Source organism: Sebastes fasciatus, chromosome 3 (genome assembly GCF_043250625.1).
Source record: "Sebastes fasciatus isolate fSebFas1 chromosome 3, fSebFas1.pri, whole genome shotgun sequence".
NCBI lineage: Eukaryota > Metazoa > Chordata > Actinopteri > Perciformes > Sebastidae > Sebastes > Sebastes fasciatus.
In genome coordinates, this window is record NC_133797.1 from 28,893,342 (window position 1) to 28,919,156 (window position 25,815).

At 40.6% G+C, this 25,815-nt stretch overlaps 1 protein-coding gene and 1 long non-coding RNA gene across 2 annotated transcripts; one reads left to right on the forward strand and one right to left on the reverse strand.

Moving 5' to 3' along the window:
• Positions 1-3,069: 3,069 nt before the first annotated feature.
• On the forward strand, positions 3,070-24,132 carry spock3 (SPARC (osteonectin), cwcv and kazal like domains proteoglycan 3). The gene is made up of 11 exons (XM_074630035.1): positions 3,070-3,214; positions 3,393-3,515; positions 15,026-15,065; positions 17,878-17,986; positions 19,865-19,973; positions 20,114-20,222; positions 20,485-20,598; positions 20,704-20,925; positions 21,479-21,541; positions 21,639-21,776; positions 22,940-24,132. The coding sequence occupies exons 2-11, from the start codon at positions 3,393-3,395 to the stop codon at positions 23,095-23,097; spliced, it is 1,185 nt and encodes a 394-aa protein (XP_074486136.1). The 5' UTR covers positions 3,070-3,214; the 3' UTR covers positions 23,098-24,132.
• A 490-nt stretch (positions 24,133-24,622) lies between these two features.
• On the reverse strand, positions 24,623-25,329 carry LOC141764667 (uncharacterized). The gene is made up of 2 exons (XR_012593293.1): positions 24,961-25,329; positions 24,623-24,851 (listed from the first exon to the last, which is right to left on the reverse strand). It is a non-coding gene; the product is annotated as an uncharacterized LOC141764667 (long non-coding RNA).
• Between the last annotated feature and the right edge of the window lie 486 nt (positions 25,330-25,815).

Sequence of the window (25,815 nt, forward strand, 5' to 3'; positions counted from 1 at the left end):
CGCTCTGTGTGTCTCTCCTGCATATGTCTCTGACCACATCTACATCTTTAATGTCTGAGACTGAATAATGTATGAACCCCTGGGCTGGAGGACACACACACACACACACACACACACACACACACACACACACAACACCTCTTCTACTGCTTCAATCTGCACAAATGTCATATAGCAAAAGCTAAGAGTGAGCCATAAAAGAATAACCGCATCATCCACATGCCGCACACCGCCATCTTCACAACTATATTGTGATCAGATCACCTTGTGCTGATCCGAGAGAACAAAGTGTGCTTCAAAGGAGGCCAGCGCCTCCAACCACAATGGCGTCTCTACCACCGGTTTCCTGTTTACATGCTGCACACTTCCTGTCGGAGTGAACACAGGACTCTCATCAAAACATGTTCTTACTCGTCTGTACCTGTGCAGTGTGCTCATGCAGTTGACCATCTCAGTTGTGCACGCCCCGTGATACACTCTGGTGTGTGTCCCTCTGATGCAGTCATGCATGCTTCATGGTTCTAATTTGACTTTCAAATAGCTGCACCATGTCATCTTTTCCACATGCCCACACACACACACACACACACTTTTTCCCATAGCCTCTCATGAAGACGAAGATGTGAAGCTGAGGTCAAGGTTGGTTTCTACGGCAACTGTGCATAATAATGCCATGACCCACCTGACCATCAGGCTTCTCTGTGAAGAGCCTGGAAATAATATTAATACTCTCTAACTTGCTCAGCCTCTCTCCTGAATGGAGGGACGTTGCACTGAATGCAGATACTTCCATAGAGGTCACGAGGGGTCACTGAACGAAGAATGAAAATAATGTGAATAACGTGAGTTTACCAGAAAAAAATTTGGTATGTCCCAATACACAGTGTGTCAAATGCAGTGTGCCAAAATATCAGGATGTCCCACTACATCGGTCGCATTTTGCAGTATGCAAGCCAACATGCTTTTCTGGCTATTCTGACCCACAATCCTCTGCACGGCGGATATATGAGCAAGAGGGTCAAAGTTTAAGGTGCAATGTCATGAAGAAATATTATGTCCCAATTGTATGCATACTGCATGCAACAGTACGTACTTTGTAAGGTAGTACTATGTACTAAAAGAAAAAGAAAAAGTATGTGAGTTGTTCACAATCTTTTCCGAAACCTAACTAAGTACACCACTTCCGGTGTTATTTTAACCCAAACCGCAATCTTTTCCTAAACCTAGTAGTCTTGTTTCCTAAACCTAACTAAGTCGAATTTTTCCTCAACCTAACTAAGTAGTTTTGTTTCTTAAACCTAACCAAGTAGATCTTTTTGTAAACTTGACAAAGACTGGAGCGGAAACTGACACTTGCGTCACATTTTACTGGACATTCGTAAGAGAAAGCACAAAAAAATATGAATAACTTTTCGTAAGAAATCATACAAACCGTTATATGAGGATACGTTGCTATATGGGAGATATTGATCTGACGTGTTAGACAGCACTCTAACACCAGATGAGGGAATATCTTATTCATTGCTCCAGTAGACTTCAGAGACTTGTAAAATATATACCAAGGCCTATTGAAGCTGTTCTGGTGACCCAACACCTCACTAAGTGTTTTTTTCCTTTAATGTGTCACCCGTCTGTAAGTCTATCTGTATGCAAAGCTGCAGCGGTCGCTGTGGTATCCTGTCGTAGCCTAAAACAAGTGCACAAATGTTCCCCCTTGAAACACCTTCAGTCACACATAACCACTCTGAGGAAGAATGTTTCGCAATGTCCTAGAAAGGACTGCACTGACAGAAGGACGGCTCCACCCACCTCCACAAATCATCCAGAGTGGTCCATTTAGGTACATTTCATATGGAGACCGTGTTATCTTGTGGCATCAATTTACAGTCCTGAGCTAACCTCGGCCAGGAATGTGAGTGGAACTCTCTCGTGAGTCACTTATACTGTACGAACAAGCCCGAGCGGCTCCCATGTGATGTCTGTAACAGGGCAGAAACATGGGACAAGTAAAGGACACACGGACAAAGATCTGATCATGCATGCGGTATTTCTTTTGAAAAAAAGAAGCTCCAATCTTTCTATTTGTGTTATTTACAACATCTCAGACATTAGTGACCTTATACAGTATGGTTGCTTTTCTGTTTGTTTGTTGTTTTACATGCAATCAGTAAACGTCCTTCTGCATCTTTGCCTGTGATATGAACCAATAGTATGAAATGTACTATTATGTAATATTTATGGTAAAATAAGTTGTTGCTTGTTCTGTTTTTTGTATGTTTTTGTATTTTGACATAAAATGCTATGGTCCAACCACTAATGAATCATATTTACCGCTGTACTCTGTGAATAGTATTAACTTGAACCTATAGGTCCTGTGTTGTGTGTTGGGTTGTGTCTTGAATATTGTTGTGTTTTGTTGCTGTCGCTTTTGATGTTGAAGTCATTGTTGGTAAAGACTGTAATGTGATTATGTACTGAAATGTAGCCTAACAGTTCAAAGTGATTTAAGTGGACTCCAGGAAGAATAGCTGGGCTTCAGCCACAGCTAATGGAGATCCGAATAAAAGATAAAAAAAAAAAAAAAGATTTCCCACTAAGCTTTATCATAGGATTGCCTAAATGTGTTTTTCATAAGAGGTAATCAGTGGAAGACACTTTTGCGGTGGCCTGATAACAGCCCACAGTGAGCCATCATGACTGTTTCCTCGGCACTCACAGGAGAGGAAAGAAAAAAAGATTTATTTCTTTCTATTCTATTTGTGTTATTTACAACATGGCAGAAATTAGTGACCTTATACAGTATGATTGTTTTTTGTTTGTTGTTGTTGTTTTACATGCAATCAGTAAACTTCCTTCTATATCTTTGCCTGTGATTATGAACCAATTATCCTACCAAGCTTTATCATAGTATTGCCCAATGTGTTTTCATAAGAGGTAATCAGTGGAAGACACTTTTGCGGTGGCCTGATAACAGCCCACAGTGAGTGAGCCATCATGACTGTTTCCTCTGCAACTCAGGAGAGGAAAGAAAGAAAAAAAAAAGAAAACGGGAGCGCGCACGGTGCCATGCGCGCTCCCGTTTTCTGCTGCGCACAGACAGCCGGTGCGGAGAGAGAGAGAGAGAGAGAGAGAGAGAGAGAGAGAGGGCTGTTATTACTAGTGACAGAAAACGGCAGCGAGCACATACAGTCTGGATAGCAGCTGATGCGACAAGGTAGGAAGAACCAAAACACCTCCGCATCATCATCATGTTTTGGTCTTTCATCATCATGATCATCATTTGATGTGGTGCACATTGCCTCTTGTTTTCGGGTGTCCTCCAGCCTGATCATCCGATGTCCTCTCTCCTCTCCTCTCTCCGTGGTGCTGTTTGTTGTTATATGTGTCCGCAGATGCTGAGCGTCGCCTTGCTGTGTGTGTGCGCCGTCGCCTTCGGACACGTCTCTGCTCGCTCCGACAGCGGCAATTTTTTGGATGATAAGTGGCTCGCTGGGAGATGGGATAAATTCAGAGATGTAAGTATAGCTGGCTTATATTATTGACGCCGTTTCCCCCCTCATTATCTCATTTACACCCCCCACCCACCCCTCCATCCTCCTCCACCCCTTTCTCTGCTGCCTATAGCATCACCCTCATTGGTTTGGGATCATGCGCTCCTCGTTTTCTCCTCGTTGTGTCCAAGCGACGCGTCACGCGGCCTGTTTGTCACACGCGCCACTGATGAGACAGTAAATAAGCATAACCGGGACGATGCTGAGTGGGTTTTTCGGCTATTAGCAGAGATATAGCCGAGGCCTCTGCGAAACACACAAAATGCACATGGCCTAGCTTGTCCGAGAGTCACCAGCGAGTCATGGAAGGGGCCTAATTATGGGCAGGTATGATGGAGAGGAGTCCGCAGCATGGAGCAGGGAGGGAGGCCTGGATTGGATGGGCTTTTTGTTGTTTACAGTAATAAACACCTGCCACAAGGTATAGTGGTGGCAGCAAACCTAAGAGGGACTCGCCCCCTTTTCCAAGGGTCCCAAACAGCAATTAATACATAACATTAGCCAGGTTGTTCATACAGTGGCAGCTGATAAGAACTTTAAACAGGCACTATCTACCTGTAAACATGCACTATCTGCACTATCTACCTTTAAACATGCACTATCTACCTTTAAACATGCACTATCTGCACTATGTGCCTTTAAACATGCACTATCTTACACTTACTTTACCCTATACATCCTATATACCACTTTATAGACTGCACATATGCACATATTACATTTATTTATTGCACATACTACATGTATTTATTAACGAACTGCACACACTATGTTCACCCATTCACTTTATATCTTTTATATCTCTATTATTGTTTTTATAATTTTTGTATAACTTTACCTCTCCTGCGTTTCACTCTGTTTGCTGATGTTTGCTGATGTTGCTGCTTTGACACCTGAATTTCCCTCCGGGGATTAATAAAGGTTCATCTTATCTTATCTTATCTTATATTACACGTTTATTTATTAGATCTTATTCAGTTCAATACAACTTTATTAATCCACGAAGGCAATGTTATTGTTGGCAAGTAACAACAGACAGGAAACTGACATATGCACAGACAGACATGTACAAGCAGAGGAGCTGTTTTTGACTATGATGGGCTGATGGTGCAATTTTTTTGTTTTGTTTTTTATACGAATTAAAAACTGGATGGAGTATTTTTATGTTTGCCATAAAATCTGGCAGATGCTATTTTTGCTTATTTTAAGGTGGGCCTTTGTGGCTTTTTTTTTTTTTTAAATTAGGCCTATATGTAGAATTTTGTTATTGAATTTAACCTGAAGTATTTGACTTAAGATTAAATAAAATGGCTGTTCATTACAGATTAGAATAAATTCCTTATACATTGTTTAAAATTGACCATAGTTTAGGTTTGTAATAAGAATAATCATTTATTCATACAGCACTTATTGATATTGCAATAGACGTCTGACCATAGACTCATTCAATTATTTCAGGCTGAATGCCCCAGATCTCCACTGACACTTGGCTGCTGCAAAGAATTACTGTATTCATGCTTTCCACTGTCACATAGAATCGTTGTATTCATTAGACATCACCCTTTTCAGTATATGTGAAGGCTTTTAGGCTTTATACAATGCATTATGTGATGTTTTTAGCTGTAGATTACCGATAAAAGACTGTGGAAATCACTACTTTGATTTGGGAATGAATGTCTCAAATTAAAGAAACGAGTAGAATTCAATGTAAAAAGCCTGTTTCAGTCTTTCAGTGTAATAATGTAATGTAGGTTCCAGGTGGAGCGTATTTGTTAGAAGGCTATCTTGCCTCTAGCCACAGATTACAGTAAATGGGTCCACACAAGCAGCAGTGATTTGCACATGCTTGCACTTGCACTCACTCCCTCACAGATACGCAAAATGAAGCATGTATGCACATCATATGCACACACACATACGTTGGTAGAAATAGGCCTTTTTTGCTCCGGAGCTATAGACTGCAAAAACAACAGGGTTAACATTATACACTTTTCCCGCACACTAATGAGTGTTTTTTACCACCATGCTGCACACATGCATGCATGATTTTTCTCTGAATTAAAGCCTTTGATATAGTTGATGTCAGAGAGACAGAAGCAGGAGCACCATTCTCTTTATTTCCAAAGATAAGGGCAGGTGCTGTCTTTCTTTTTTTCCATTTGAACTTTTTCTATCTCTCACTTTTCTTGCCTGTCACACTTACTGTGAGCGTGTGAACGCAGCGGCTCAGGTGGATCCATGTGACTCACCTCAGGTCCAACTATTGAGCCGGGTCTGGATTATGCAAATAGGGTGTCGGGGACCAAACGCTAGAGAGGAACATTTGATTGTCCATGTGCTGCTGTGCTACGTAAGATGATTGGAACTATTACAGAGAGTTGGTGAATGTGTTAATACAAACAAATGTCTATAAATACCCCCAGTGGCAATGAGAGATAATTAACCTATTCAGAACAGAATGAAAAAGACAAAATAGATAGAAAGATACCTGAGAGAGAGGACGGGGTAATGAGAGTGGAAAAGAAAGATGGAAGAGAGTGGAGCTGAAGGCTCTGTGTGCATTCACATCTGTGTTTTAACCTTGAGGCTCAGGCATTAGAGATAGAGGTGGCACACAAAAGCACTATGTGCTCTGTAGGCCTCTATATGTGTGCGTGCCTGTCATTTCCTGTTTTAGTGCTGTGTCCCAGATTGTCTGTGTGTCACTGGGTGTTTTTGCATTCTTTCACATAGGAATGTATCAGTAGACCGTTTACAAAGGTATTCAACTACATACCTAAAGAGGCAGTGGCAGATAGCCTTGACAAACTTGCTCACCTTTCTCTTCATATGTTTTTTGCCAATTGGACTCGTATCACCACTATGATACCAGAGGTACAGAGATAAAAAAAAATATATACAAATATAGGCCCATCAAAACGTTTTTTTGGTTGATAAAGTCTTATGTGTTTACATATTACGTACGTATGTATGCATTTTCTTTTGTATTTGCTCTAGATGGTACATATAGTGAGTATATAGTTCATGTAAATTGTGTTTCTGAGATACATAACCTATATATAAATATTTTTTTCAGTAAGTGAAACTAGTTCAAACTAGTTCTTACGTATAAATTCATTTTTACTAAATGTTTAGGCTATCCATGCTAATAGGCAGGTTTAGCCCAAGTGCTGCGTAGCTTTCTAGCAACTGACAAAGCTAACATTAGCTTTCTATATAGGCTAACCTGATTATAGTGGCAAGTTAAAGGGATAATGGAATATGGTTAACACGTCGGACATGAAGGTCGATTGAAAGGCTGTTTGTTAACAATGACAACTTGGAAGGTTTTCGATTACATTTAACGAAATCAACATAAAATAGCCCTAACAAATTAGCCTACAAAACTTTGTCAATAAACCAAAATCAAGTATGAATACTAGTTAGCTGGCATAAATAAATAAGACAAAGTCACAGCTACATTTGTCAAGGAAAGGTAGGTCCAACTTGTAATGCTACAGCAACTTCCTGTTTTTCCTGGTTACACTGTTCTCTGTTTTAATTGCTTTTGATTGGACAGAGCTACAGATGTTTCCTAGCAACATATTTATTACTATATAAAGTGCAACAGGAATAAGTCCTAAAACCCGGAAATGAGTTAGCATTTTAGCACTTCCAGTCCTTCGTCTGGAAGTCAATGGGATTTTGAATTGATTTTAGTTAGATGCCTAAAATAAGGTCTGTGGTTAACACAAGCATAAGAGATTTTAACGTTTTGTTCTACGACATAAAATACATCAGTAAATATCCCACTCGTGAATTTTGAAGCTTTTATGTGTTTTAAAAAAAGTGGTTGCTAACAAGTGTCTAAATGAGACTACTAAACGTCATCTCGCCGACTCGTCTGCCTTTACAGCCTCGTCGTATATACTCACGTTCATGCGACCGTGGTGTAGTTCGTTTAAAGCCTAACGTTAGCTTTTTACTTCTGGTGATTGCAATTACGCTTGAAAAATCATAAAAGTGGTGTTCAATTATGGAGATTATTTTATCGAACAAAGCGTGTAAGTATCATAAACGTTTGTTTGCCACAGAGCTTATTTTCTGCAATAATCCAAAACCTAATGGAACAAATCTCATTGGCTTTCTGTCGAGGGATACCAGGGCGATGCTGACTTCCTGGTTGGCCTACAAAAAAACATCATCCCTGCAGCACTCTTTTACATTTTACAGACACAACATAGGCTAACATAGCTCATATTACAAGACATTATGCCAATAACCATAATCACCAAATAATGTCAGTTAGGTTAGCTTATTCGGATATTTCCCTCTCACTGTATGAATAACAGTGAAACATATTTATGCTTAAACAAAGTCATACCTTCATTTGTCAAGGATGGATTTTGGAAGTTATGTCACAACTTATTACAGCAACTTCCTGATAACATTGTTAATTGCTTTTGATTGGACTGAGATATAGATGTCTCTATATAGTCTTAACTAGCTAAGACAAGACATTCCTTACATTTTAATGGTGCAACACAATTCAGTGAATCGCCAGCTAGTAGGCTGACTAAGAACTAAAGAAGGACTTAACGAACAGCTGGTTAAACCAATCCTGTTGCTTAAAATGACTACTGACTAATCTATAATGTGATTATTTATCATGCCAGTAGTTAGCTTGGGATGAAGTTGTTTACGTCCACTCATAGCTGTTAGTGCTATCTTAAACCTACAGTCAAATAAGCACACTGTTCATAATTATACATTTTTTCGTTCTCTCAGAAATGCAGGATTACACCTAGCCCACTTTTCTTTTTTTTTATCTTATGTAGCCTACTTGTATCCTGTGCCAAACTTTGCTTTACTGTGATTTAAATTTTACATGCTAGACATGTACTTTGTACTTTCGCTTTCATCTTTCAGCAAGAGCCATAAGTGGGTCTCCTGCTAAGTGCACTAGATAGGATCTTGGCCACTGATTTACTGTACGTCCTGTTAAGATGGCTGGAGAGGCCCCGGGGCTCTCTTTGCTGCACTGGTGCCATCTCAAGTTTTTTAGACACTCTGCTCTGCTTCCTGGGCCTTGGCTAGCTTACAGTGCTGCCACAGAGGAAAGAGATAAGATAGGTTTAACAACAAAGGATGTGTGATGAAGAGCATGATGCGTGATGAAGAGCATGATGCTTAATTGTGCAGTATAGGAGGCAAATTGTTTAGACTAGCCTCATTAGAGCAGACTACACCTTTTCATCCTCTCGTCTCCTCTTTCCTCTATCTCTCTCTCTCTGTGTGTTTTTACTGTCCTGTGTTGTTTGTGTTTCGGAGGGTGAATGATGTAGAGAAGGTACAGAGCTTGAGGCCTTTTCCACTTCAAAGCACCTCAGTGTGTATTCGTGTGTGTTTGTGCGTGCATGCATGCGACAAGCTTGAGCAAGACAAGCAGAGCCAGTACAGTGAAAACATGCACATATTTCTCCTGTTGGATGTTAGGGGGAGGCGGCAAGGAGCCGGGGAAGGTAAGGAAGCCACGAGGACACAATTAGTAGCTGTGAAAATCTGAAGTAGAGGTGAGAAAAGTGGTTGTCAGAGGCAACATATAGACTTGTATCTATAGTATCGGTAGGCATATACGCAAATTATGATGTTAGCCAACAGAGACAAATACACACACTATTGTGTTTGTGTGCGTTCGTGCACATGAGGAAAAATAGGCTGTTATGACTGCGAGGGAGAGGGAGGAATAGAGGTGGAAAGAGATTGAGAGATAAATTGAAAAGTTGCTATTTTTAGCGTACACTCAGGAGGCCATTAGACCTATTGTTGAATTTTGGGTTTTCTGTGTTTTTTTGGAAAGTGGGTGGTTGGTTGCATGTGCAGTGAAGTGCATTCAACCCGTTATTTGATGTTTTGTAGTGCTGACAGATTCTGGCACTACAGTCAGTGTTGTGGTGATAAGTTTATTCGTTTATGCGTGCGTGTGGACGTGCATATGTGTGGGTTTCCGTGTATTTCCGTGTGTGTGTGCGTCTGTTGATTCCATTAAGGAATCAGACCGCGAGCACTTTTGTTGTCTTGACTGGTCTAGAGGGCCTGGCCCCCATAATGCAATGTTCTCATTATTCGGTCTCGATGGTCTGCAGTGCTAGAGGGGAACAGAAACAAGAGTACCTCTCTATTTGGCTTTATCTTTGCTAAGCTTTCAGTATGCCAGTTTCCTTTAATATTAAGATGTACTGTGTGCGTAATTCTCAACAAAAGAGACCGAGAGAGCCACTCGCCACTGTTGAATTTTCTCCTATAATGTAACGTGGACCTTTATAGAAGTGGAAGGTGAAAAGGGAGACGAGATACAATGAATAATGAAGTAGCGAAGATGCAGAGGGTCAGAAAGGGCCAGCTATGAAGGACGAGAAGGAGAAATTAATTACAGCGGAGAAAAAGCAAGAGTTGACCCTTTTCACCTTATAGAGCCAAGGAAGTGAGACTGAGGGACACTTACTGATGGTGAAAGTCCTGCTTTTTGAAAAATAACTAGGTTCTTGTGGCAAACAGTGTCAACGTATAAGTATAACATAATGGTACATACTGTAACTATACCATCCATCTCCATGGTAAATGCTATATGCAGAAAATATGTAAAGTAACAATGGTACAATAAATCTGCTCCGTCTAATTTTTATTTTACACAATATGTAAATAACTGTAACTTAAAATAATAACAATCTGTTTATTTTTCTTCAGATGACATTATTATAAGTAATAATGTTATGAAAAGAAATAAGTTAACATTTTGCTGTGGTGGTTGTTCCTTACAGTAGTTTATTATTGGTCAGTCAGTAGTTCTTGTACAGTATAGCGACCAACTGGATAGAGCGAGCGAGCGAGCGACTGGATAGAGTGACCAACTGACTGGGTCGAGCGAGCGATCGACTGGGTCGAGCGAGCGACTTGGTCGAGAATAGCGACCGACTGGGTCTAGCCATAGGGGCAGTTTGATCTTTAAGGTTGGGGGTTCACAAAAATAATCTAGAGGGAATGTAATGTGTACAACGCAGAGATGTCTAATGTATTGGGATGTGTGTAGCCTACATTATTTCACCCTCCAAACAGAATGTGATGCAAGCAAGCGTCAGTGACAATCCGTTTGATTACATTGTTTTCTATTAGAATGAACTAACTGTCCGACGAACAGCGACGAAGCGCTGCGCGGCGCGAAGTTATGAGTTGAACTTTTTTCAGATGCCCTGTTTCTATTTATTCCTTATTTCCAACGGATGAGGAACGGCTGGTTGGTGAAGTTGAAATGAGTTGATGTAATCTGATACAATAACTTCCTCATTTTACTACAAACACCTGAATAAGGTGACAGCTGGCTGCAGGGAGATTTCCAGGAGCCTGAAAGTTTACTTAGGCTACTGTTGGCTGTATTGTTTGTCATTCTGAGTAAATAAAACTTGTGTTTTCTGTTTAAAAAACACAAACGTCGGAAGAGAGCAAGTAGCCTACTACTCACCCATCTCTTAAGTGGCTACGTCTCTAGTCTGATCTATACCGCACAGCTGATAGGTACATGGTTTGTTCACATGGCGTAACAGAAGTGCATATTTAACGGTGTGTGGACAGAGAGTGTCCGATGTTATTAGGCTATAGGTAAATGAAAATAACACAAATCTATCTTCTTATCTTGTTGGTTTCTTATTCTGTCAATAAGAAGACACAACAAGGTCGATATTATTCATCATCACAATAAATTATTAGTTCTACGTTATTATAAAAAAATATGGATGCATTTCTAGGGGGTTCAGTGAGCCCATTGAACTAACGCAAGCTGCGCCTGTGGGTCAAACTTGAGAGAACAGCGACCTACCGACTGTGTCAAGTATAGCGACCCACTGGGTCGAGAACAGCAACTGACTGGATCGAGAAGCGAGTGACCGACTGGGTCGAGTATAGCGACCCACTGGGTCAGGTATAGCTATCCACTGGGTCGAGCGACTGGGTCAAGCAAGCAACCAACTGGGTCTAGTATAGCAACTGACTGGAATGAGTTCAGCGACTGACTGGGTTGAGTGACCAACTGGGTCGCGAATAGCGATTGGGTCTAGTAACCGACAGGGTCGAGAATAGCGACCGACTAGATAGTGCTTTATCATTGCAATTTTTCATGACTTTGTCAATCAATTTGTTCCTAATGACTTAATTTCATTGTTTTCTGTTTCTGTTTTAATTAGTGCTTTTTAAACAGACCAATGTTTTGGGGTCCTGGGGGACCCCAGTCAGAAGCACCCGATTGCAGCCTGTGCAGTAAAAATAGATCAAATAGAATCAGATCAAATCGATCATCCATCAAATAGAATCACACATACACTATAAGGGTGGTAGGAGCACTCTGTGAGTCATTTTGAAAGAGACAGACACAGATGCAGAGGACACAGATTTCCTCATTTGCTCTGTCTATTTTCATTTTAGACATTATGCAAATTAACTGTAACTTTCCTAAAATAATAATATGGTCTTTTTTTCTTCAGAGGACATTAATTACACAACTAAATAATGTTTTGAAAAGAAATAAGTTAACATTTTGCTATAATGGTTGTTTCTAACAGTAGTTTATTCTTGGGACCCCAGTCAGTAGTTGTTGTATGTTATATAGGTTGGTAGGATGAGTGGTAACAACAGTTGATGTTTGCAAACTGCAGTAGGGGTGACTTACAGGAAACAAGCGTGGCTGACAAGTCTAAGGTGTAAACGTATTTTAGCTTCCTGAAGAAAGACATACAGCCTGTTAAAAAAAAAACTGTTAACATTGCAAAACTACAATGAAGTCCTGCACCGAACCTTTCTTACATTATGTGTTGCTAACTTTTCAAGCCAGAAAACCTGGGGAATACATTACAGACTAAAATCCGTGCAACATTTGCTCCAACATTTATACCAAAGACTTCACACCTATTCACTCAGCGAGATCTCCTCTCAACCACTCACCCTTTATAACCCACCCAAACTCCCACACTCACTTGTTTCCCTGCAGGTGCTGAAACCTGTCAACATTACTACTCCAGTACAAGTGCAGCAGCTGTCACTGTGTTATGTTTTTAATGGATCTACAGTACAATAATGAATTAAGATACATTTTGATTTACAAAAGTGAAACAAGGGCCTTTTCTAAAGCATTTAGCTTCACTGTTCTTTAGTTTCTTACTGCATCATGATTGATAACTTCTTTATAATTGATGTTACTATGGCCTCCCGGTCTATACCATCCATCTCCATGGTAAATGCTATTTGCAGAAAATATATAACAAAGACAAGGCAGAAGAATGATGAGTTTTGGGACAGCGCTCTCACTCAGTATTGTTATCGGCGACAGGTCTGAATTTCACTCTTTAATTGAATTTGAAACATCCTATTGGTGGAGATTTGCACAACATTGAAATGTGCGAATAAACAATACAGGGCTTTAATTGGTCGGATAAGACACTCTACTATGCTCGGCCACACTGTGGGATTTATGCTGATAAGATGTGCTTTTTCTCCCCTATTTCCCTCCCTTCCTATTTGTTCTGGCATATAGATTTGAATGAGTCACTCATTGTGACAAAGTGAGAGCGAACACAGTGCAGTATTGGGTTTGAACGAATGCCCCAGAGAAGGAGAAGGAGAGTAAACCAGAGAATGAGATCTCTGAAGTAAAAAGGCACCCAGCTCACTATTTTCTTAAGCTCCTTTTACATTTGCATCATGAGCCAGCACCCCTGGGTGTGTCTCCTCCTTGTCCTTCTATTAAAAGCAGGCAAATCACTCACCTCCATGCAATCCTTATTTAGACTGTTGAAACACATCCACAGGCAACAGACTGAACCATCTGACTATATCCAGGAACTAAATAGTTCATTTTCAAACCATTTTGAGAAAGAGTAAAAACATTTTGTTATGTGGGAAATAACATTATTAATATGATTAATATTTTATTTTTTATTTAACAATGCAGTAGTTTATTTATATACAGAACATATGAGAACAAATGTTCTTTAAGTATCCCCCTTAACTCCTTCAGTATCACATTTTCCCAGGAAGTGTTTTTGAGTGGATTTTATATTTAAGGTCCATTATGTAACTGCAATGTGGCAAAGCTCAAAGCTTAATTGACCGTTAAAAAATGTGACTTTTAAAGGTGTTTTTTATGTTAATCAGATGCATATTACAACCATGCATATTTATGTCTTTTCTGCTCTGCAATGCAAATTTGTCTGGCTAATCATAAATCAGATGGCCCCAATTCCACTCCACTGAAAGCCTCACGCCTTCCCTTAACTTGAAATGGTTAAACACAATATTTTCTTTTCTTTTTTTTTTCGACCTAAAACAAAACCCTTAAAAGTTTATGTTAAAAAAATATATATTCAAATATATTTTTTAAAAATCACCCACATCCTCCATTCTCATCATTATTGATGTTAATTACAAATATTTTTTTGATCCCGTTTGAATTGCGCCATGAATCACACATATGATGTTTGTCAATTTAAACGTTTGTCGTAGGTTTGTCATCTCTCGTCTCGCACAATATACGTCACCAACACTAGCTAGCTAGCCAACTTAGCTATGTTCCACGCACAAATAAAACCTTATCTTACCTGATGTGTTTTATCCAGCGACTCCTGGTCTTTTCATCAGCCGGGAAGCGAAAGAACAAGCGAGACCCATTGCCCCGGAAGGGGAGGGACTTTGCCTCTCTATTACTACTTATCGTTATTCGTTATTCTCCCTACCTTGTCTCTTTCCCTCTTTTCTTTGTCATTACTCATTAGCCAGTAGCCATCCTCGTTACGTACCTCACCTAATCTCACATGTCACATCACAAACACAAGCCAAACTCAATCTCCCAGTTCAATATAAACTGTTGTAGTGTACTGTACTTGTCCTAATATCTGTATGTTTTAACACCGTCCATTTGTCCTATGTCTTCTTCTTGTAATGTCTTATTGCACCAATTGCCCAATGTCTTTTTCTAATTTTATATTGTACCAATTAGAAATACAAGTTTATATTCCTTTTGCATCTTTAAACTGTTCAGCCTGTTCTATTGTTAATGATTTGCCACATATGTTATATAAACACAATTCCATGAGGTCATAATAAGGTCATTATAAGCAGCACATACACACAAAGACACACGGGCTCCTTTTTATGCATCATAACATCAACATTATCTCGAGTAAATAATTTGCATGCTCCACGTGTTTGTACATGATGGTGTGTTGGTGTCCCAGATTTCCATCAGTTTATTTCATTATGCAAAGTTTCCACTCAAAAAGAAAAAAACCTAATCAAAATGAATTCCTTATTCCCTCTCTGTAATGCTTTCTCCTAAAGGAAGTGGAGGTTTGTATGACTGCTTAATATTTGTCATGTATTTCTTACTCTAGATGTCATTTGAACAATACTTTATTTTCATGATTTTTGTTTATTTGTTAACCCTGTTTCAGGAGCCTGGAACATGGACTCCATCCAAGCCCTTCGATCAAGGTGGGTGTGAGGAAGAGAGCCTCGAGTGGTTGTGCTGTTGGCTTTGTGATAAAACTTAAAAACACTACAGAGAGGACAAACAGAACTACAGCAATACTTCTCCCGCAGCTAAAAAAAAAAATCTTCCATTTAATCTTAAAGAAAGTGTTAAATTAAATGTTTAATCTGCATATGGATGTTTTGAGGTATTTTTGGAGAATTCCTACATAAAATTAAGAGGGAATTTATTACGTAAAAATACAAGTGAGTCACACTTATTGGCACTGAGTTATGGCTACTTAAATCTAGTATGGTACTGTAATGGCACCAATTTGTAAAATGCCATCAAATGTTGCAGGATTGCTCAAAGTCAGTTTGTGCAGGATGACTTTGATTTAGTTGCAATTGCACTACTACTCAAGATGTATGGCAGTTTATGTCAGGGTCATAGGTCATGCTGGCAAGAATTTGGCAGCCAATTATAGGAACCATAGACTGTGTGAATATAGATGGACGACGTGTCTCTACTTCCTCCAACTGTACAAAAGTGAAGCCTAAATATTCCGGATACGGGAGCTGCCATCTTGAGATTTTGACGTCACTTGGAGCCAGAGACTGCACATTAGTGATCGAGGGGCTGGGTCCCACCCAAGCCAATCACGAGCTGAGCACGGCCATAGCTTGTTAGCATGAGACACCTAGCTGCTACATTAGCACCACGATAGCTGTTTGGCTAGAAAGACACAACAACTAATCATAATTCATAATATCTCTAGAACTACAGTTATGATCAAATTGACTTGTTCTATTACGCAGACTGGTGACGGTTATGGAAAGTTAAAGTTACATCCCCTCTCTCGTACAATCTTTGAGCCTCCAGCCCCGCGACTACATCACTCAGAGCAGCTGTCAATCACAGCTGTCAATCATGACGTCTCGCCCCTTTTTATAGCATCAAATAACTAACTAAAACCAAAGCTATCAGAAAAATTAAGACTTGAACACCCATCAGTGTGATAATAACTACCTAATATGACAGAAACCATCTTTGGGAAACTTATTGTAACGTGTACTTTGACTTTTTCGTTTGGCTCATATACCATCCGCTAACATGAAGGGGGGCGGGACTTATGACCTATACTGCAGCCAGCCACCAGGGGACGATCGAGATGTTTTGGCTTCACTTTTGGGGAGCTGTCATGTCATTCAGCTTTATAAACAGTTCATGATAGGAGCAAATTACATTTATTCAGGGTCACCCAAATATGTAACATGAAGACTTAATAAAATGGACGCAATGAGGAAAATGTAATTAGCAGAAAGAAAAAGCTGCCCTTGCTGATTTGGATTTTGGTTCAGGAGTTATTAGCATCACGCTAGTCCCTCCAAAATAAAAAAAAAGTCACTTGTTGCTTGGTGCATGGCTTAATTTTCCGCAAAATTTCCTATTTGAAACGTGTTTGGTAGTTGTTGAAATATCCTCCTAACTAACTAACTAACAGACAGACAAACCATTAGGAGCAAAAACACAGCCTCGGTGGAGGTAGCTATCATTACGGCACTGATTGCCCTGCATTAGATTGACCTTCCTTAAACCATCATGTATCCCAGTTGAATTTTCTCTCTTCCCGTTAACTTGGACTCTCAAAACAATTTTGTTGCTGGAAATACGCTGTGACCAATTGGCCCTGTGACTCATTGTGGCAGGATGGCAAACATCTTGTGTACTTTTTTTTTTTCAAAACATTCATTAGACAGATCTTGTACCTATTGGTGTACATAAGTGAGTGTGTTATTTCCAAGCTATCCTCAATTCTTTTCACTACATCAACCAGTTGATTTATGTAACTAACATCTACAGTAAAAAAAAAAAAAGATGATTTTCTATTCTTTGATCACCTCATTTCCCATTGTATTACAGACAACGATAAGCTCATACACTCATCCAGCCACACCAGGACATGAACACATTCACTCTCGCTTTATCCTCAAACACACACACACACACACACATACACACATACATCCACACAAACAGACATGTCAGGGAAACAATAGCATTAGATGCTGCGTTGGAGGATGGAGGCAGGATAATCTGCCAAAGCTGCTCAGGGATTACAGTAAGGTTCTTTAGAGCAGAGGTCACTCACAGACTGTTCTGAGATCAGCTGAGGGCCTCAGATCCTGCGCCATAGGTGCCACGCTGAAGGCTGACGAGCGGTCAGTAACGACTAGCTTGTCTCCTGCTCTTTACCACAAGGATCAGCCTGAGACTCTGATCTAAAATCAGCTCTCGAAGCCAGAGCGGCCCTCAGCTGCGAGATCAGATACCAGATCAGTTTGAGGATCTCAGCAAGAGAACACACTCGACAGACTGACACTCAGTGCAGGGCTGATGTAAGGTCAGAAGTAGCCTCTATTAACAGTTCCATCTGTTTTTAGCTGTAAGGATACTTAATGGTATTATGGCTTTCAGTTCAGCGTGAGAGAGACATTGCCAGTAAGTGAATAGACGGTGGCTAGAATTACACACACAGAGATCTCTAACACCTATCCACACAGCTTGGATCTGCATAATAAAAAGGTCTGCATCTGCAAAAATAAAAAGGAGGTACATGTTTTAACTAGGAATCATTGATCCAGGATTTCAAAGAACAAAAGGAAAATGTAACCTTGGAAGCTTTTCTCTCTGTTAATGCTCATAGGCTTAATCTTTCTAGGAAGCTCTTTAGATAGAGAGGCTGTTGTTTGGTTGCACAGACATATACAATACATTTAATACACACACTGAAAAGAGCTCTTATTCTATATCTCTGTTTTGTGTTTTTTCCAGGCCTTGATCCAGCCAAAGACCCCTGTCTTAAGATCAAATGCAGTCGCCACAAGGTGTGCGTGGCTGAGGATTATAAGACTGCTTCTTGTGTCAGCCAGAGGAGAGTTAGGTAATAACACACACACCACACACACACACTTGCTCTTTTAAAGGCCAAGACACACCAATCCGACATTAAAGAACTAGCAGTGATGAAGCCCGACTGTTGCGTCGCCTCACGTCGCCTTTGTCTTGGCCAAAAAGTTGCATTTGAACACACTGCAAAGACTACAGCCGACAGCCAGTTAGCACATATGTTCTGTGCCTGCATTAGATGAAATAACTCTCCACACCAGCAGGTCGCGGTAGTCTGTATTAGTCATTCAATAAGGGAAACCGGAAGACCGAGGACTGCGGAGAAGCAAGCCGTTATTAGGATGCGCACATGAAACAAAGCGGCGTTAGCCGACTATTTTCACACCACTCTCACTCACCACTTAGTTTCCTTCCAGATGGCCATGTCGCAGTGAAAATATCTGTGTATTGGAATGATCAGATGAGTTAAAGATGAAAAATGAGAAGAGCCTTCTGTGTTTTTCCTCTTGACTTTACTCATTGGCTTCCTTTCTTCACTTCCGTTTCTTTTCTCGTGCTCTGATTCGCTTAAGCTGAACAGCCAATCACAGTGATTTCTCTCACCGTCTGCATTCAACATGCTGAATTGGCTGAAAAGCCTCAGGCATGGGCACACTAGAGCCGTCATTGTGGGACACACCGCTAAAACTAGGCAGACAGACGTTCACCGACGGCCCCAGACTGTCCGACGGACGACCGTCGCCTTGGTGTGTCAGGGCCTTAATACAGGCCTAAGTTTCAAAGCTGTCCCTCAAATTTGCATTCAAACGTGCCCGAATTAAAACACGAATGGCGGTGGATTAGCAGCAAATCAAATCTCTTTATTACTTCCCATCTCATTTCTCTTTTTTCCCGCTCACTTATTCATGCAGCATGATAAGCAACAACACCAGAGGGGTGGCTGGCTTTCTGTTTTTCCAGCTGGTCCGCTGGTTGCCCGGCTCTCTTGTGACTGTTGTGCGACATTGCTGTTTAGTCCAATTACCCCAGCACTGGCACTGCCTTACAACGGACACAAAGTCCTGCCAAGTGATATGAAAGGGCTTTGTGTATGTGTGTGTGTGTCTGTCTGGAACACTGCAGACTGGACAGAGGACAGTAGCGCCATACTGACCTCATTTCCCATTCTTAGCAACAACACAATTACCACCGCACAGTGCCAGCAAATCATAAAATAATCAACCATAAATCCTAATCCTTGTCTCATTTTCTGAAAATTGATGTAAGAACAAGAAAATACATCGCGGATGCAAAAATGCTTAGAAAACATTAGTTCTGGATAAAGCAGGGGACGTAAGGAGTGCATTGTGATGGAGACAATGTCAAATGATGCGTCATTTGACATATTCTCATATGCATGGACATAAGAAAGATTGGATTATATTCACAAGAAGTATAAAACATTACATGTCCCTTATATATTAAAAAGAAAATCCCACTAATTTGTGATAGAAATGTCTTTATTATTTGATTTTTGGGTTGCTGGAAAAAATGTAATAAATAATACCTGACAATGACTGATATATTTGACTGCAGGACATCTCTGACTATATACACGCTGAAAATCTGAGATTTTAAAATATTAATTTAGATATTTTTCAAATTAAAAGTCCCTAGAAGTGTATGATTCAACTTTTTCCCACGGTCTAGACTCTAGTGTTAAAAAAGTTAACAAAAATTGCAATAAATCGTGATATCGACTCGCAATAGTTGCAGAAACGCAATGCTTAAAAATCGCAATACATATTGAATCAGCTCTCAAGTATCGGGATAGTATCAAATCGGGAGATAGGTGAATCGTCCCAGCCCTAATGCATACAGTCAGATTTTTTGTGTGTGTGTGTAAAATAAGTCTTTTGAATCTCCTCTCTAGTTTTAAAGATGCCAGTTTGTACCAGAGTCCGGGGTCAAAGTGCAAACCCTGCCCTGTGGTTCACCCCGCTCCTGTTTGTGGGACTGACGGCCACTCCTACTCCACCAAGGTACCCTACCGCACACACTATCTCTCGCTCCCATAATAGAGCGCATATTCTTTCATTTCCTCTTGATGAGACGCACATCCTGATTTTACTTCCTCTTCTGTCTCGTCCCATCTGTCTCTGTCTTTGCCGCTCCCGCTCAGTGTAAGTTAGACTACCAGGCATGCATCACAGGAAAGAAGATCGCTGTGAAGTGTTCTGGCATGTGTCCCTGCCCCTCTCAGCCTGAACAGAGCTCTGCAGAGAAGAAAGGTACACAGCTCTGCGCGCATGACTGCACACTGCAAGCTAGGATACTTTGCAGGAGAAACAGTAAATTCTCCCTAATTAAAAAAAGTCTTCCAGGGTGTCCAAGCTCCTTTCTGACAAGCGAAAGCCCTTCTGCCCTGATAAAAGTGACACTGAATCCCTACAAGTGTTATAGCTGACCCTGACTTCTTATCGCCTTAAGGGAGTAGGGGGACAATAAAGCATCCTTTTATCACCATTAATCATTAGTGTCGTTGTTCCTCAGTGTGCAGCGAGTCGGACCTGAAGGAGGTGGTGAGTCGTCTGAGAGACTGGTTCAGAGTGCTGCATGAGAATGGCAACCACAAGAGAGTCAAGATCCCGAAGCCTGAGAAGAACAGTGAGTCACGTGGCGTTGGAAAAGTAGAGGAACGGGAAAACGCAACATTTCTTCCTGCGTTATCGCCGTCATTGTTACACTGACACTCTCATTTTTAACCCGCAGAGTTCGAGAACGGGGCTTCACCTATCTGTAAGGACCCCCTGGGCTGGATGTTCTCCCGACTGGACACAAACTTTGACATCCAGCTGGACCAATCGGAGATCAAGAGCCTCTATCTGGACAGGAACGAGCCGTGCTCTGACGCGTTCTTCAAATCCTGCGATACGCACGCCGACAAAGTTATAACCAGCTCTGAGTGGTGCACGTGCTTCCAGAGGTACACAGGTACGGTGTCTCCATGTACTCACATGCAAAAGTAAATAACTGGATTCGGCTATTAGTGCATTTTACAACTTTTAGGACCTAATGATTTAAATACGGGCTATTCAAGTGTTCATACTGGGAAGTTGATTCACATAAAAAAAAGTTATCCCCATGGTCATCAGTGGTGATAAACCAGAACTTTTCTCTAACGTCTAAACTAACTTTTACAGACAGAGAAATAATAGAAACCTTCCATTCAATCAGAATTGGCATATTCGTCCTTGATATGTACAGAACACATTACTGTACTCTGTATAACACAATACATTGCATTGCATTAGAATGCCATTGTATGAGACAAATGATGAAAATACGTTTTTTTTATCATAAAGAAACAGTATTTACAGATGAGTCACCGGAGCTGCACTTGTGAAAGCAAAGACAGCAGGATAACAAACATCACGACAGAAGCAAAAAGCACACAAAGGAAGCAAAGTTCACTCAAACAGACGCATTCACAGAAAAGCCGACTTCTGCAGTTTGTTACCAGCGTCTCTCTGTCTCCCCTTTTCAGATTCCCCTTGTAAAGGAGAGCTGTCCAGTATCAACAAAAAGCAAGCAGGGAAGAAACTGCTTGGTGAGACACACACACACACACACACACATATATCAACACACTGTGTTACCCTAATAATTCATTGTGTGCGTCTATGTGTTTTGGCTTGTATGTATAGGTCAGTACCTGCCATCCTGCGATGAGGAAGGTTACTACAGGTCTCACCAGTGTCACAGCAGCAGCGGCCAGTGCTGGTGTGTCGATCGCTATGGCAACGAAGTGGCCAGCTCACGCACCCATGGCCCTGCAAACTGCGGTAGGCAAAACTCTGAGGAGAGTAGAGTGTCATGTTTCTGTGTAAGAGAACAAAGACATTGTATTGGTTTGCATTAAAGGCATCATGGAGGAAATTATTCATAGGTGTGTCAACACACAATTTCCTTTTTTTGTGTTGCATGAAATCTGTCACTTACCACAATGTATTTGCAACATGAAGCTGTAATAGGTATAGATTGACATTTTTTTTTATTTATCTGCTTGCTTGCCAAGACTTAGATGACAAGATTGATACCACTCTCATATCTGTCCGATCAATTTGAAGCTATCGCCAGCAGCCAGTTAGTTTATCTTAGGAAACAGAAAACCTGACTCTCAGCAAAGGTTTCTTGTTTGCTTCAAAATGTGTGTAAAACAAAATGACAATTTGTGGTTTAACATGATGTATGTGTTCTATTCTTGGTCTAAACCATACACTGTATATATGAAGTGGACGTAGTCACCGTGACGTTACTCCTTGGTGTGTGGACTGCTGTTTTGAAGCCTTGAGTTCTGCATTTTGGCTTTCGCCAGCTTTGTTATTTGCAACCAGAATTGACACAAGAGGGTGGCGCTTAGTACAGCCGAATGCTGATAAGACATTTTCAGGTGACCAAAAAGGTTATAATCAACTTTCATGAACTGAAAACACAGTGTGAAAGGGTTAAAGTTGTAAGAAGAAAACACGGACAACGCTGTGGTAGCGACCTGTCAATCACAATGTAGCCCCGCCCTAAAGCATACCCTGCTTTATGGTCTATTTGACTCTAAAAAGGACCATAATTTACTAAATGAACATCATGCTGTATTGAAGAAGACTTGAAACTAGCGATTGAGACCATAAACTCGTGTTTACAATGTTTATTGAGGTAATAAATCAAGTGAGAAGTAGGGTCATTTTCTCATAGACTTCTATACAATCTGACTTCTTGTTGCAACCAGAGGAGTCGCCCCCTGTTGGCTATTAGATAGAATGCAAGTTTAAGGCACTTCCACATTGGCGTCCCTTTTCAGAGCCGGAGGTAGCCCACTAGTCTAAACCAACTGGCTAATATTGACCGTGCAGATATGAAAGTGGTGTCAATCATCTAATACAACTATCTACTGACTGTTTCCCAAAACAACTCCTTTAATTGTAAGATTTGGTTTGTTCTCCGTTCCTAGGCGTGATTTTGGAGTCTTCTGGAGACCTCGGCAGCGGAGACTCGCTGTTCACCGATGACGACGAAGACTCCTTCGTCCTCGACGAGCAGGCCGGAATGGACGACGAGGACGACGGAGATGAGGATTACGACGACGACAACGACGAATATCTGTCGTAATTTCCCCCCAAAAAAAAGAAAAAGAAAAAAAAGAAAAAAGAGAAAACTGTTTGTTTGGTCAAACTGCACGTTTCTAGGTGACTCCCCAGGCAGATACTTAATCGTACTAACAGCCTATGGACTACTCTCTGTGTATTGTTTGTTCATAAGTAAAGAAAAAAAAACAATTCCTGGCAAACGTTTATGATTTCTCTTCCTCTCTAAGTATAAAATATGGTTATTGGCACTTGTTCACTTGTGTGTCAGCCAACCAGAGAACATGACAAGGACTTTATCGACAACCAATCTAGTGCTTTGGATTTGGTCACGTGTGCAAAGACCTCTCCCTTCATTGGACAGTCCATGTCTTCTAGTGTTGTCCTGTCCTTGTGCAGCACTTTGATGCCTGAGTCTGTTGATGCCTGAGGCGCAATGTTAAAGAGATTTACCCTTCTTCATTCCTTCATCCTCTTCCTCTACTCCCCCCACCCTTTTACTCCTTATCAAATGTTCCTGTGTATAGGTGGGATGTTGATGATGTAGATAAGAGAATATTGCACTCTTTAGGTTTCTTTTGATCTTGATTTGTAATCGTGACTGTAACTGTGTGGAAAAACAAGATAAGAGTTAGACATGCTTCATTAGGAGAATTAAGGCAAAAAAAACAAACAAAAAAAAAACAGTGTGAGTTGGATAACAATCAGAACCGACATGCTAGCTGTTTTCACAGAGACACAAATCAAGTCAAATCATCTCAAAGGCTCAGCAACGAGGAAAGACGAATTACTGCTTGGCCGGTGGTGTTAGGGGGGGGGGTAAATATTATTATCTATTTTTCTAATCCATTGTTGGATGAATCCAGAACATGAAACAGATTTGTCGTGGCATGTCTAATACTGCGTGATGTTGTTTCAGTCTGAGGCTAAACCTTTGTGGAACTCAAAACATAATAGAGCTTGAGGGGGGTGAAATTTCCCTCAAGCGTGTACAGATGAAACTGCACTTGCATAGTTATGAACCGTTTGAGCCACAAGTCTGTGTGATCAAAAAAAACAATGTTTACTGACCTTTAATACAGTCAGTGAGCTCAGAGATAACCTCATTACGGCTCAGAAGTGGAGTTGATGTTTTAAATTTTACGTGTTTTGAGCACACGGTAATAAAACCACAGAGCCATGCAGTCTGGCGGGGGATAAAGGGGTGAGGTGTGCCTTTTTCCGGTAAGGACAGATGGTGGTGATAGTGTGAGAAGAAGCATGCTTACTGGGCTGACTTAAGCTTGTCATTACACCGCATAAGAGTGGCTTTACTGTCAAGCTCGGATACAACTTGGGTTTTGGTATGGCTTGTGTTTTGGGTCTCTCTTACGGTGGTGTTACATAGGCCATAATCCAGATCTTTTGGTTTGTTACATAGGATAGCTAGAATGTAGAGAAGCACAGATATACTTAACAGTTAAGGCATAAAAAAACACTTAGATTCTGCTGGATTTGAAGATGTTTTATATATTAGTACACTGGCTAGAGGAAGCTTTGGTTTAGACGGCTTTATATGAAGAAGAAAAAAAAGATGATCATCTTACAGTGTTTTGCTTTTACTTTGTTTAAAAGGCTTGATTTGTACCTGATCTGCTCTAACTACTTATTGTGTATATCTGTCAGGGTTGAAAACTGATCCCAGATTTGTGTATTCTTGACGAGTCCTGTGACTGTTTATGCAGACCTGGGATTAGCTGAGCTCCTATGTTAATTTTCAATTATTAATCTGCCTTCGGGCTTCATTTTCAATCTGTTGAAATTCCATGTTAAGACCTGAAAAGTGCCATCTAACTGTCCGATAGGTGTTTTTTTGTTTAATTTTTTTGCTCCCTTCATTCCTTTTAACGTGGAATTTCAATTCACTTTAAGAACTGGAGAACATGTCAGTCTTAAAGTGTGCTGTTGTTTCATGAGTGTGATGACACGCAAATCATTTTTTGACCTCAGACACTGTAGCCACTCTCAACCAATCACACACTGTCATCACAGCTCTGATGGTGTTTCAAGGTTATGATAACAGATGCATTTTTTACAGTGTATGTATGATTTGCTGAAATAAAAGCTATATTGACCAATGTTTGCTCGGCTACGTAGTGTTGAGTGCTACTTGGAGGACGGACGTGAATGCATGCATGCATCTTTTTTCTGTTTGTTTTCCAAAGTTTCTATTCTGCATTTGTTGTTTTGGTTCCGTATTTATCTGCTTATGTAGTAAAATTTCTTCCAGGCGTTCCTGAGATATCGCTTTCACGAGAATAGGACTGTCACAGTTACCTTGACCTTTGACCTTTGACCACCAAATTCTATTCAGTTCATCTTTTAGTCCAAGTGGATGTTTGTGCCAAATTTGAAGAAATTCTCTCAAGGTGTTCCTGAGCTATCACATTCACAAGAATGGTCTGGACGGACGGACTGATGTACGGACAACCCAAAAACATAATGCCTCTGGCCACAGCTGTCGCCGGCACGGAGGCAAAAAAAGACAGACAGGTTGCGGGGTACTTTGCTAAAAAAAAGTAGAGTATGTAGGAAATGAGAAAACACAAGTACCACATGTTCATCATTTCCCCTATTCTAGGGTATACAGCTGCTGCTTAGAGGTGCAATGTGTTCTAAAGATGAAATGACACGACACCTGCCGTAAGCTGAAGTGTTTATGCATCACCAATTTAAAGCCAATTTAAAAAGACAGAAAGCTGAC

Excerpts from the sequence above, each read along its gene's own strand:
- spock3 (XM_074630035.1), top strand. The coding sequence starts at position 3,393 with ATGCTGAGCGTCGCCTTGCTGTGTGTGTGCGCCGTCGCCTTCGGACAC. Across the intron at positions 20,926-21,478 it reads GTGCTTCCAGAGGTACACAG|ATTCCCCTTGTAAAGGAGAG; the intron begins GTACGGTGTCTC and ends TCCCCTTTTCAG. Across the intron at positions 21,777-22,939 it reads CCATGGCCCTGCAAACTGCG|GCGTGATTTTGGAGTCTTCT; the intron begins GTAGGCAAAACT and ends CTCCGTTCCTAG.